Genomic DNA, 14423 nt, shown 5'->3' with positions numbered 1-14423 from the left:
TGGGTTTGGCCGCCAACTTGCTAGGCGACATTGGGCGTTATTTCCTTCTCTGGGCCAGAGTTTCTTCATCTCTAACATGGGGAGGTTGGTTTATATCCTAAGATCCTTCGCATTTCAGTGGCTCTTGGACATTCTGTGGCTAGCATGATACACATCAAATATAATGTTATTTACATTTCTTCTGTGACAGCACTGAGAAGAAAGTCTGTCCCCATATGTAGTTATAGAATATGACATTTATTTCAAAGTTATTTATGTTTTCAAAACAGAATCCTGTTGAGGATGTTCCATGTTGCTTAGTTTCCCATGCCTTAGAATGAGACTTTGCTGGTTAGTACTTTCTAACAAAGTTCTAATGATACTTGTTGAGTCATAGAGCTTCACATTTGTTGGCCTGGGCTGACTAGGTGAAGTTAGCTCCCAAGAGGAGCCCTGATAGGGAGGTAATGTCTGTGAATGGTGCGTGGATAGCTTACCAGAGGAGTTGGGACCCTGTCCTCTGGACCAGAAGTGCTGTATATTTGTCAGGAAGTTTGTATGTATCTGGCAGTCACTTTGCTAAAAGGAACCTTAATAGAGCTGTCTTCCAGCTCCAGCCATTTAAAGCTATCTCAGTTGTGTGATGCAATGGAAAGAGCACTTGTCTTTGAGTTGGAAGACCTGAGTTTGAGTCTTGACTGACATTTAATAGCTCTGTGACCCCTAGGTAGGACCCTCCCCTTTGTGAGCTTTGGTTTCTTCATATGATTTCCCCCAATTGCTAATGATCTCTGTCCCTAGCCACCTGGCATTTATTTTTTGCTCATTCTCTGTGCACGTGTTGTCTCCCCCAGTAGAATTGTAAGCTCCTGAGTGCAGCGGCTTTCATTGTTTTGTCTTTGTGTCCCCCTCACCCAGCACCTGCCAGGCACACGGCTTGTGGTGAGGACAGTGCTTGGTAAGCCTTAAAGCACTACATTAATGTAAATTGTTCTTAGTCATATTAATCATGCCAAGCGTTTGAGTGTCTGTTATGGAGAAAGCTCCATTCTAAACATTATGGGAGATGGAAAGAAAAGTGGTGTGGTCCTTGACCTTGAGGAAGTGAAATCTTACTTGTATAATGTCGGCCGTAAAGCAGTGACTGTTTCCTCTTTTACCTGGGTCCCCAACGGCTGGCACATGATAGGCCCTTAATAAACGTTTGCAGATTAGCTGATGTTGACTCCAAAGCCCCAAAGTCCCCAGGTAATAAAAGAGAACCCACATATCTCTGTGAAGAAATGGGAGCGCTTCCACAGTCTACATGTGAAGAATGTGTAGACTTTATCTTTATCTTTATCCTGAAAGAGTAGATGATGTGTGTTTAGTGTGAACACTTTAGCCTAGGTTTGCAGCATCTGCATTTTTCTGAAAGAGACTTGAGTAATGTAATTATTAACACTTGCTAAATGACTTTTCCAGAGGTACCGAGGACGTGATCTCTCCTCATGGAATTCCCCTTGACCTTCTGGACCGTGTGATGATTATCCGCACCATGCTGTACACCCCACAAGAAATGAAACAGGTGATGTGGACTGAACTAGGGGCCCAAGAGCCAGCCCTGCCCAAGGCTCACTCTACGTGCCTTGCAGGACATCTTTTCACACCTCAGTTTCCTTCTCTGGAAAATGAGAGGCTTGTAATACCAGATCATCTCTAAGATTCCTTGTAGCGCTTGACATCCCATGATCTCCTAAGGAGAGGCTGCTCCAATTTCACAGACCAGAGCCTCTTAGAGACATTTTTTGAAGACAAACTAGGAATCTTCTCTTTTGGATCAGTCATGAATTAGGGCCTCCATAAGCCACCCACATAGTTCAGTAGAGCAGCGATCCAGTTGGTCCGTTTGCCCCAGACGTTCCCCTCTACGAGGCGTGAGCTTCACTGGACAGAATGCCATGATCTGAGTGCAGGTGCCCATTTACCCCAAACCTGTGGGGTGTCAAATAAGTCTTGGAGCCTCTCTGGATCACTGCCTCCTCTCTGAGGAATGTGGAGGTTAGACCAGATGGCCGCTCAGTTGGCAATATTGGCAGTGTGTCCATTTCAATGAAGAGACCTTCCCCCATCCCTTGTTGAGCCCAGTCTCAGCCCTAGTCTTGAGGTGCCATTGTGATCCATCTTGTCAAAGATGATCTCCCTTGTTAGATTCTCAGTGCTGTGAGAGGACACAAGGTGTGGAGTGGGGGGTGGGGATGGGGGAGGCATTGTGGGTTGTTGTTTGTGGAGATAGTGTAAAGAGAGGAGAGGAGAGGCTGTCACTGGAGGAATGCCAAGTTGAGGCCAAGGAATTCTGGGAGAAAAGGCTCTCCTGGGTGCTGTGTAGTTTTGGGAAACCTGCTCTTTGCTGTGGAAGCCCAAGATGTTTTGGTAACGTGTTTTAAAATTAAAGGCTTTGACAGGTTGAATCAATATATTCATTAACAAGCACACAGTTTCCAAAGAGTGGATTGTCCTGCCGTGCTTTGCAGATAGGGAGTTTAGACAGTTTGACCACTATGGTTTGCACCCTCTGCCCTGTGTTCAGTCTGGATGGCAGCTGTAGCTGGGCCTGGTGTACCTGTTGGCCTGGGCTTCCCCGCTTTGTTCCAAATGGTGAGCTGAGGACGATACAGCAGCTCGTATTTTGAATTGCTTTTCTGCCTTTGGTTAAAGTCATAACCTTAATGCTATTTTAACATAGGAGCTTTTTGGTTATTAAATATAACTTGTGTACTCTGCTATCAAGTTGGACACCCTCATAAACTATCCGTGTAGGTTATTAAATGATTAAAGATCTAATTTATGAACTGTCCATTTTTGAACAGTCCGGAACAAGAGCTCTTGTGATTACCATGAGCTGCTCATGAGGAGGAGGTAGCACAGGGAGCATCAGTGGCATGTCTGTAGCTAAACCTCAGATTTAGCGTATTTCCCAGAAAGCAAGTTGCTGGGTTCTGAACATTGCCTTAATTAGGCTCATGGATTAAATAAAGTCACATCATCTTTAAAGAATGCCCTAGTGGGACTTTCTCCTTGGCAGAGAACCTGAAAAAAATTGAGTTTGGTCTTGACACCTTGTAAAAGAGTATTTGGATCGTGAGGCAAAAAATTCCAGCTTCCTTTCATTTAACTCCATTTAACCATAGACTAAATTTGTGTGTGCACATGCAGCTCCGTCTGAACACAAGAGCTCTCCAGGACCTGCTCGTCACCAAACCCATCACTTATTTCAGACACAATGCCTCTGGAAAATTCCATTGTCAATTGATTGAACGGAAAGATAGTGATCTAATATCCAGATTCACTCTGCAGCTTCATTTCTGGCAGGAGAGAGTCCCAAATGTGTGAATCATACAATGTGAGCGGTTCTTTCTGTTTTTAAGATGGATATTTCATAGCAGCTTCATAACTTGATAGTCTGAAATTGGGACTTGAGGTTGTGCCATAGGCATCGTGTGAATATGGACTTGGTTTATCAGTAGTAACTGGTTTTCTGTTTCCAAGCTTTCATTTTCACAAGATGGATTGTCCTTAGGTTTTTGGCTTTGTTTTTAAGTATATTCTAGGCTGACTTCTTTGCTTATCATCCTTTTCTTTCAGAAATAAGTGAGCCCCTAAACTACCTGGGAACTTCTCATCACATAATACGTTAGTGGGCTTCTTAGAAGCCATGTTGTCTCCTACGTATGACTGGTAGACAGTCCATGTTCAGAAATGTGATATAATAGAAAGAAGACTGGAATAAGAGCAGGAGGCCTGGGTTCAGAATCACTTCTGATATTTACAGGTCATGTGGTCAGGGCCAGTTATTTGTCCTCTCTGAACCTTAGGTCCTCAGGTGCAAAATAAGAATGATAGGACTTGGATTATTTGCTTCCTAGGTTTGTGAAGAAAGTGTTTTGTTAACCTTAAAATGATGTAGAAATGTGGTTGCTGTGTGTGTGTGTGTGTCTGTGTGTGTGTGTGTGTGTGTGTTGGGGCTGCAGCCTGTATTCAGTCCCTTTATGTTTTTCATAGCCAGGTGGGTAAGTAGCATCATTATCTCATTGGCAGATTCAGAAAGCTGAGGCTTAGGGAGGCTCCGTGACTCACAGATAGTGAAGATGGCTGAGATTTGAACCCAGGTCTTTGTCCCAGGCTGGTGTTCCTTTCCCTACACAGACTGATGCGCCTTGGTTGAAGTGTGCTCTGCTTGATCAGCCCCAAACACTTCTTTCATGTCCCCTTGTAAAACTCCTTCATGCTAGAACATCTTCAGACCAGGGCTACCTTTCTTAGGTTCATTCTTTCTCTGTTTCCTTCCCTGGGTGCGTTTTTATGTCTTTAATTTAAACAAGTGCTTCTTGATATCTTGTTTACGAAGCTGCCAAAGTGAAAAATACCTGTATTATATGAGGCTGGAAGTTCCAGAGTTATCTCCGCAGCCCAACACACACCATCATTATCCAGGCTGCCCCTTATCACTCAGCTGGTAATGCTGCTGCCGCTGCCGCCGGCCTGGCTCCTGTGCCACTGTTGTTATGGCCTCCTGCTCTCCGGCTCAGTGGAGATACCGTCAGCTCCAGCTTCACAAAGATCTTCAGCCTGGAACAAGTTAAGGCTCTGCTTGATAGATTAGATTTCTCAGGGTGATGTTAAAATGGGAGCTGAAGCTTTGAAAGTAACTTTTTGATTTATTTTACCATCTTATTTATCAAGTGACTAAAAAACTTGTACCGTGCTGGGAGGCTGTGGTGCCTGTGATTTAGAGTAAGCGGCATGGTGGGCAGTCCTGAAAGAGGGTTTCAGTTTATTCGAGTCTCTGTGAATTGAGACACATCTTGCCCTTGAATACTTCAAAAGATCAGTGATTTTTGTCATTGCGTGCACAGATTGAAGTCCTTCCATACCATCGATAGAGTCACAAGTTGTGGATGAAAGAATCCATGGCCAAGTAGCTATTCTTGTGTTGAAAAAACCTTCCCAAACTTGTGGCTCTTACTTGGTGGCCTGTTGCCAGTCCTCTAGGTCTTCCCAAGCTTGTGGCCCTTACTCAGTGGCCTGTCACCAGCCTTCCAGATCTTCTCCTGTGCTGGCACAGCTTTTGAGGACCAAGAGTCTTCTTCATGCTGCAGTGGAGTATTGGCATAAACTGCAGACGGGTGTATGAGAGACAGAAGGTCCTCAGCCTCTTCTGAATTTAGGAAAACCAAGTCGTTCAGCTTCCTCTTACAAATTAGAAACAGGCTTTTACCGTAAGAAATGCTCAGTGAACAATATGTGAAAGCATAGGAAACACACCTGAGCATTGTTGACTCCTCTTTTTCTTTTCTAATAGATAATAAAAATCAGAGCCCAGACAGAAGGGATTAACATCAGCGAGGAAGCATTGAACCACCTGGGAGAAATTGGTACCAAGACGACATTAAGGTGAGCCCAGTTCTGTGCTGTCAGCCCAAAGTCAGATTTATTCTGGGTATTGAGGACCTAGTGAACAAGGTTTGACAAGGTGGGTGTTTGTTCCCACCATTTTCTAGGGGGTGCTAGTATAGTCACCTGCTGCCGGAGAAGAGAGCCTAGTGGTGGCCTTAGGCCAGCCTCATTTACAGTCTAGGATGTTGGCATTCTTTGTGTGACTTGCTTCATCCTTTGCCTCAAGCCTCCCACTGACCCTGCTGGCCTTGCTTGACTTTACTCTGGGTCTGCCTAACCATGTCCTGCTAAATCTGATGTGGATATGACAGGAATACATCCAAGCAAGGACGTAGCTGTGTCCTGGTGACCACGGACCTTGCTCTGGCCAGCACCCTTCGTTTCGCAGTTAGACCCTTCAGACTGCCTCTGGCCATAGCTCAGGGCCCTGTTTTTCCTCTCAGGGACATTTGCATGTGGGCTGTTTTTCAGCAAATGAGTTAGATCTCACTGCTCTGTGAGAGGACTTATTCCTGCTGTTCTCCTCTTGTAGAGCTTTGCTTGCGTGCAAGACTTTAGAAATTGTGCCATTTGGTGTTTGCCAGACAGCTCCCAGGAGCTCAGGGCCCTTCACTTCTCTGGCCACGCTTTGGTGGCTTTTTGTTTTTGTTTTTGTTTTTTTATAGTGGAGATAAGTACGGTGTGATGCACAGTGAATTGGTAGAGGGATTATATAGGGCAGTATGGAGACTGGAATTGTCCAGATGAAGGGAGGCGGGTGTTGGCTTCATTTATTAACATAAGTCATTAGTGGTTTTAAGCACCCCACATCAAAATGATGATAGCTGGCATTTGTATATAACGCTTCCCTTGTGCAAGGCACTGTGCTAAGTGCTTTACAGCCATCCTCTCCATGGATCCCCACCACAGCCCTGAGAGGTGACACACCGGTCTCTCCCGTGCCTGAGAAGCTTCCGTTTTTAAGTGAGGGGAACAAAACACCTCACCAATGGACGCTGGCTAAGTGTTTGCCATACTTTGAATGACAGTAGGGTTAGTCGGCTCTCTTCACAGCTGCTAATTAGTGAAGTTTGTCCCTGGCCCTCCCTTATCTCCCCTCTCAGGATCCTTCTCCCTGCAAACTCTTCCTAGCCCACCCTCTGGCCTATTCCAAGGAAGAGGAGCCTTCAGGTACCTGTCTGTCAGCTAACTCCCACTAATGTGTTGTCTCTGATGGTTAGCATGTCCCCAGCACAAGGATTTGAAACTTTTCATGGGAGACATTTAGAGAACAAGGAGGCTTGAGAGCTAGTAAAAAGGATGTAATTGTGGAATATCAGGCACCAGAAGTGCCTGGGGGGGAAGGGAGCAAGCGTGTCGGAAGGAAGAGAAGTCTGCTGTCAGCGCTGCCCTTAAATCGGTTGGTGGGCCTATTTCCGACCCAGATCTGCCCCTTCATACTTCCGACAAGTTACATACAGATCATCTCTGTGAAAGACTTCAGTTCTAGTTGTTAGAAAACTTGAACTCATGTGGTGTTTGGTTTGATTGGGAGTGGGGAGGGGGGAATCATTCTCTGATTTTCATCTTTTGTTTTACCCTGTTTGCTGTAGATACTCAGTGCAACTCCTGACCCCAGCCAACCTGCTGGCCAAGATCAATGGGAAAGACAGTATTGAGAAGGAACATGTGGAAGAAATTAATGAACTCTTCTATGATGCCAAGTCTTCAGCCAAAATCCTAGCTGATCAACAGGATAAATATATGAAGTAAAATGATGGTTGCATCTTAACCCTTTTGAGTTGAAGTGGAAAGACACCAAGAATGTGCCCTGGCCTGCTAAAACAGCAAAGACACGAGGATGGATATTTCTGAAGCAGAGAAACCTCTGGACTTAATGTCTGTGTTCACTTAGCTATATTATCGGTTTTGTGTGGAACGATTAATTTAAAATTATCATATCTTCTCTCATAGTTGCAGTGTTTCACCCTTCACCTGGAATATCTTCTAATAAATCTTTTTAGTTTATTTTGATTAAATTGCTTTTCTCTATACAGAAAAAGATCTCTAGGCTTTTCATTCCTCAGTTGGAAAGGACAGAGAAAGAAGAAACTTCATTTTGAAAGTAGCCACGCAGACCATGATCAAGCTTACTGAAAAACAGACCCTCATGAGCTATTGGGTTTGGGTTGAGGTATTCTAGCACCCCGTGACTGTGGTCTGCCTTCCCCAGCACTCTCACTGAGCCAAATATCCTTTGAGAAGTTGGGCTCCTTCCCAGGAAACCCTTTTCAGGCCTGATCCTACATACTCCAACAGTTCTGTTGCCCAGCTCTGACGTGCATGCCTAGGCATGGTTGTAGTTAGCACACAAAGAATACTACTTGTTGGGTGGTTTTTATTTTCCGTCTGTCCTCATCGCCTTGACCAGATGGGCATTAGCCTCGTTCACAAACAGGTTTATAAATTACCTTAATCCTAGTGCACTTATAATTTTCACATAATTAGAGACTCTCCCACTCCCAAACCGTGGAGAGCATTTGTTTAGGGATTATATCAGAGTGTCCAGTGAGGGCTGCCTTCACTTTGACTGGGGGGGCCTACTCTCCTTCAGCAGAGGTGGACCGAGTGCCCCGATCTTTGGAGATGGCAGGCCTGAGTCTGCTGGGTGGCTGTGGATCGGTGACCCTGCCATCTCTGAACTTTGGCACTCCCTGGCTTGGGCTTCCTTCCTCAGAGGTTAGTGAAGAAAGTGGCCTTTAAGACATAAAAAATGCCACCATGTATAAAAACGTGAATGTGGGGGTTTTTTGGTTTTTTGCTAGGCAGTGGGGTTAAGTGACTTGCCCAGGGTCACACAGCTGGTAAGTGTTATGTGTCTGAGGCCAAATTTGTACTCAGGTCCTTCTGACTCCAGGGCCAGTTTGCTATTCACTGCGCCACCTAGCTGCCCTGTGAATGTGTTTTCTAAGAGGAAAGCATGCTGCTTCATTTCCAAGAAAAATTTGCCTTTAAGAATGGGTGAAGTGCACCCAAGTACTGCTGAGAAAGTATTCCCAAAGATAATTGGAGAGGCTCAGCTTGACTGTGGCCACAGTTTGGGAAGGGAATGTCCTGCCTCTGTCGTTCATGTTATCCGTAAGAACTGTCCTCCTCTTGGGGCTTTAAAAAAAAAAATCAAACTGTCCTCTAAGTGTTGAATCTTAGCACTGAAGGGACATAACCTGAGGCACCCCCTTCACTTCACAGGTAAGGAAATGGAGCCCCAGAAAGGTGACAGGATTTGGCCCAAGGTCATGCCACTGTTCAGCTTCAGGAACAGGACTAAAACGGGGCCTCCTGATTTTTAGGCCCAAGTCTTTTCCATAATACCTTCCAGGCTATTTAGCCCTCCATAATCATGGCTCAGATTCTGATTCACACCTTGCAAAAAACAATCTCTAGCCAAAACCCAAAATATCAAATGTCTCCATTGAGATGAAATGTTTCTCCAGCCAGTAGAGCGATGCCCCACAGAGTTATTTCGTGTCAAAAGCGATAGCCGTCATCTTCTTGACAAAAGATAGTGGAGGTACTCAAAAATGTTCCTGAAACTCTGCTCATTTCCAATCAGCAATAAGGCTGTCAGCAGGTGCACCCTCCTGGGTGGCGGCTCGAGCTCGAGCTCAGACACGGGGCACGTTGGTTTTGGACACAGAAGAAGGTTGTATTATTTTAATTTTGTTCTCCCTGTTTCCCAGGAGGGCCTGTGATTATTACATTAATCTTCCAGGAGAAGTTTTTACGACCGATTCCTTGCAGACTATGAGAAGTTTCTCCATCCATTACCAGGAGGGAAACAGACCCCGGTGGGGAGGAAAATATTTGTTACATCTTATCAGGATGACACGTAATCTAACAACAATTACAGCAGACCCATATTTTGTACTATTTCAGCTCCCATGTGAAAAATCGTTCTAATATTAAAGCTGGACCGAGTGGGGGGAGTAGGGGGTGGGGAGAGAAAGCGGCTGAGTGTTGGAAGCTCTGGAGCCCCAGATCTCCTTTCAGGCATCACTGAAAGCCCGTTTGGGAGCTGATGTAGCCAGACATAGGCACATAAATCCCAGCTACGTGTCTCCTATGCAAATGCGACACGATATAGATGTGTGCTGGGAAAGGAACATGAAAGATGATTGCCTCCCAGTCCATATCTCTTTGGTGAAATTGCCTTATATCCCTGTCTTCCATTTTCTTAAGGTAAATGCCCCGTCCCCTTACTAGCTGGGGTTGGTCTCTGCAGATTTAGTTGCACTGATTTTTTTTTCCTTTTTAAGGGCAAAATATATTATGATATATAATTTCACCTTTTAAAATCGCTCTGTTACCCTGATCCCAGGTAGGTATTGCATCCAGAAATGACGTCTTGCTATAAAAACCTTCTGAGACGTCTTTCAATCCTCCAGTGCTCTGTCCCCTTTGGATCATAGGTTCATAGCCGTAGGGATGGAAGGAACTGTCTACTCCAACTCCTTCAGTTTGTAGATGAAAAAACAGACCTTCCTTCACTTCCTCTCTCTCACTCTCTCCTTAATCCCTTACAGTCCAGCTTTGGACATCATTCCACCAAGACGGCTTTGTCCAAAGGTGCAGTGATCTCTTAGTTGTCAGATCAACCTTTGACACTGTTGATCACTCCATCTTCCTTAATATGCTCTTCTGTAGGTTTTCAGGCCTCCCACCCGTCTGACCGCCCCTTCTCTGTCTACTTTGCCAGAATCCTCACCCAGGTCACACCCTCTGACTGTAGGTGTCCCTCAGGGTTCTGTCCTGGGCCATCTTTTCTACTCTCGGTGATCTCATCAGCTCCCATGGATTTAATCACCATCTCATGATTCTCAGATCTACCTATTCTGCTGGCCTCCAATGTCCCATTTCCAACTAACAATCAAAACATCTCATTCAAACAGTTCTAAAACCTTTCTTAAAATCACCCAAACTCTCCTCCCTTCCCTCTTACTGTAGAGGGCAATGCCAATCCTCCCGGTCCCTCAGTCACTCAACCTAGGCGCCATCCTGGACTCCTCATGATCTCTCTTCTCCCACATCCAAGCTGCTACCAAGGCCTTCTGACGTCACCTTTGTATCGTCTCCCCAAATACCTGCTTGTGTCCTCTGACACTGCCACCCCTCTGGTATGGGCCCTCATCACCTCATGCCTGGATGACTGCAGTAGCCTGCTGGTGGGTCTGCCCCTCTTTAAGCCTCCCTGACACCAATCCGTCCTCCATTTAGCCACGAAGTGATTTTCCAAAGTCACTGCTCTGTAAGTAAATCACCTCACTCCACAACATGTATGTACTCTTCCATCCAGTGTTGGCCTTCTGGCTGATCCATGAACAATCCATCTCTTGGCTCCAGGCATTTTCTGGGGCTTGTGCACCATGCCTGAGATGCTCTCCCTTCTCATCTCTACCTACTGGCTTCCTTTAAATCCCAACTAAAATCCCACCTCCTACGGGAAGCCTTTCCCAACCCTTCTTAATTCTATTTCCTATTTGTCCTGTATATGGCATATTTGTGTATATTTGGTTTCATGTTGCCTCCCCTGTTAGACTGTAAACTCCTTGAGGGCAGGGCCTGTAACTTGCCCCCCTTTGCCCCTAGCAGTTAGCTAGATTGCCCAAGCTGTGTGTCAAATTCAAATAGAAAATGGGGACTTTCTAATCCATACATAAGGATACCTGTTGCCACAGATTGACTCAGTTTAAAAATATAATATTTTCTGTGTTTTATTGCATTTTTACATTTTTTTTATTTCCCAGTTACATTGTAATCTGGTTTCTGAGGTGCTTTGGAGTGTTGTGGCCACCATAGATTGACACCGGTGCTCTAAAGGATTCCAAATGGCCTTACCAATGCTTACCACCCATCTGTCAACATGGTGCCATGGAAAGTGTCTTGGGATGTGCGTTCTTCTCTGGACTGTTCCACTTATTAGCTGTGTGACCTTGGGGAAGACCTTGAACCTTAGTTTCAATTTCTTCATCTAGAACATGAGGGGCCTCTGAGGCCCCTCCCAGCTCTAAGTCCAAGATTGGATGATCTATAGAGCTCTAACAACAGGGGGAGAACACTCTCCTACATGTGAAGATCTGGCTTCTACTTAGCTCCTTCAGTGACAGCTGTTTCCTTACTGTATTGACAGATGCTTCTTCATAGCTTCTATCCATTGCTGCAACCAAGCAGAGTAAATCATGTTAACCCTTCAAATACTTAAGGACAATGGAGTCCTCAGTCTGTTCTCCAAAAGAAGCATCCCTAGTCATTTCAGTGGATTCTTAGGTTATGGTCATTTAGTCCCTGCTCCATCTTGGGTACATACCAGATAAGTTCTGCACGAACCTCATCCTCTACTTGTTCAACTGGGTTTTTTTTTAACCAAGCAAGGAGAGGTAACATGTATGAGGTAGGAGGAAGAGTCCTAGGTTTAGAGTCTGACACTGGCTTCGAGCCTACACTCCCTTCACCTCTAGGCCTCAGTTGCCTTCTCAGTAAAATGGGGAACTTAGACTACATCACCTCTAATGACCCTCCACCTCTAGATCCTATGGCTTTAAATTTCACCACATTAGGTGAATCCCAGTGCAATACATCGACTCCCACACAAGTTTTATTTCACTCTGTTCATTGTCCTGTTTTAATTCTATCATTATTGCTCTCCTTGATCTTATAGAAGCCAAAAAATATAAAATATTTTTAATTTAAATGGAGAAGTTATCCCCATTCTTCCATATATATGTATGCCTGGCTTTTTTCAAGATTTAGCTCACCCTGTATGGGTAGTTTTTCCTGAACCCCTACCTACTAGTGGGGATTTTCCCTCTATAGCTGCTTTCTATCCACTTTATATTTTATTTCACATGTACCAATTTACGTGCCTGTTGTCTCTCCCATAAGAATGTAAGTTCTTTGAGAGGTGGCATTATTATTGCTTTTTCTTTGTAACCCCAGTCCTAGCACAGGACTAAACATATAGTGCTTAATGACTGCCTTCAAAGAGCTTACATTCCATTGGCTTCTGTATCCCCAAAACTTGCCACAACCTATCCGTCCTTATGATCTGGACACATAGAGACTTCTAGGACCAGAAGCAACTAGAGATATCCATTCTATAACCCAATATAGACTCCAGTGTTTCAGACTCAATCAGGCCTATTTGGTCCTTAGATGATGCCATCGTCTTACTAATAATAGACAAGGGTACCCCATCCTTGGTCCACTTGGTCTAGGTTGGGTCATCAACCTAATGTTCTCCCAGCAATATTCTATGGCTATAAAATATGTACCTGTATCAGACTCAAAACTGAAGGTAACCCGAAGAACCAACGGAGAGACGCCAGGATGGACGTGAATGGGCTGCAGCCTATTAACCAACCACGACATGTGACAGATGGCTGCAGAAGACATCATGGAGGACATTTATGGCTATAAAAGGAGGTAGGCTAGTTGGGGAAGGGCAGGGGGAGGGGACATTCTAGAGATCATCTAGTACAACTTCCTCTTTTTGCCAATGAAGAATCTGGGGCTCTGAAAGGTTAAGATATTTGCCAGAGGTTGCACAGACCATAAGGAGCAGAGGTCAAACCCACATCTGGCTCCAAATCCAGTATTCTTCCCATTATGCCATGATGCCTGTCTTTAAGGGATCAAGAGTAGGGATAGCTTTCTACTAGCCCTATACCCCAAAGAGATCAAAGAAAGAGGAACAACAAAAACAAGACAAAAACCCATCTTTTTTCATCGCGGCAAAGAATTGGGAACGTAAGAGGAATGCATTAAATGATGGTGGGTGATGCACTACATTCACGTGCTCCCGTTTCCCACCCCCGCCCCCGACTTCGCAGTGGATTGCCCCCATCACCAATCACTATTCTCTCTTTTATTTTCAATCTTTCCTGATGGCCTGGCTCCCGCTTTGCTGCCTGCAAACATGCCCGTGTTTTCCCCATCCTTAAAACAACCCTCCATTGATCCAACCATCCCCATTAGTGATTGTGCCATTTGTCTCTTCGGTGGCTAAATTGCACACTTGGTGCCTCTGCTTATTGTCCTTGTATTGTCATTCGGTTGTATCTCCATGACCCAGTTTGGACTTTTCTTAGCAAAGATGCTGAGTGGTTTGCTAATTCCTTCTCCGATTATTTTACAGATGAGAAAACTGAGGCAAAGAGGGTGAAGTGACTCACCCAGGGTCACACAGCTAGGAAGTGTCTGAGGCTGGATTTGAACTCATGAAGACGAGTCTTCCTGACTCTAGGCCCAGCACTCTGTGCACTATGGTGCCACCTAGCCATGCCACCTGTTGTCCTTAACCGCTCTTCTAATTCCTACATAATCTGGCTTTTGACCTCATCATTCAACTGAAACTGCTCTCTCCAGAGTTACCAATGATCTCTTTGTCGCCAAATCTACGTGGCCTTTCCTCATCCTTCTTGACCTCTCTCTAATATCTGACACTCTTCCCACTAGGTTTTCGTGACTTCATCTTCAAATCACTCTCCTGTCTGACTATTATTACTCCATATTCTTTGCTGATTCATCATCCATGTCACACCCCTTAACTGTGGTGTCCCCCTAAAGCTCTGCCCTCTGTCCTCTTCCCCCTCTGGTCTATGTTGCTTGGTGAACCCCGTTCCCATGAGTTCAGTTTCTGGTCTCCATGCAGAGGATTCCCAGAAGTGCGTGACCAGCCCTGGTCTCTCTCCTGAGCTTCACCTCATTGCCAACTTCTTGAACTGGATATTCCAGAGATATCTCAAACTTGAGATGTCCAAAACAGATGTCATTCTTCTCCACTTCCTCCTGCACCTTCCCTTCTTCCCAGCTTCCTTATCACTGTGTAGGATGCCACCTTTTCCCCAGGAGCCCAAGCCTGCAGACCTAGGTATCATCCCCAACTCCATACTCTCGCTCACGCTACACGTTCAATCCATTGTCATTTTTGCTTTCATAGCATGTCTGGAGCAATTCCCCTTCTCTCCACTCAC

General features: G+C 45.1%; 1 protein-coding gene across 1 annotated transcript in view; it reads left to right on the top strand.

Annotated features, from left to right (window-relative positions):
- The window catches only part of RUVBL1 (RuvB like AAA ATPase 1), a 31351-nt gene extending 23929 nt beyond the window's left edge, over positions 1 to 7422 (top strand). Inside the window, exons 9-11 of the mRNA XM_020981193.2 lie at positions 1444 to 1546; positions 5321 to 5412; positions 7008 to 7422. Of these exons, the coding sequence (XP_020836852.1) occupies positions 1444 to 1546; positions 5321 to 5412; positions 7008 to 7167 (355 nt within the window). The 3' untranslated portion in view covers positions 7168 to 7422. The remainder of the gene's footprint in view (positions 1 to 1443; positions 1547 to 5320; positions 5413 to 7007) is intronic.
- The last annotated feature ends 7001 nt before the right edge of the window (positions 7423 to 14423 follow it).

The sequence above is a fragment of the Phascolarctos cinereus genome, unplaced genomic scaffold (genome assembly GCF_003287225.1).
Source record: "Phascolarctos cinereus isolate Bilbo 61053 unplaced genomic scaffold, phaCin_HiC Scaffold_4;HRSCAF=312, whole genome shotgun sequence".
NCBI classification, from domain to species: domain Eukaryota; kingdom Metazoa; phylum Chordata; class Mammalia; order Diprotodontia; family Phascolarctidae; genus Phascolarctos; species Phascolarctos cinereus.
The sequence above is the reverse complement of the archived record's forward strand: the minus strand, read 5'-3'. Positions and strand labels throughout refer to the sequence as shown.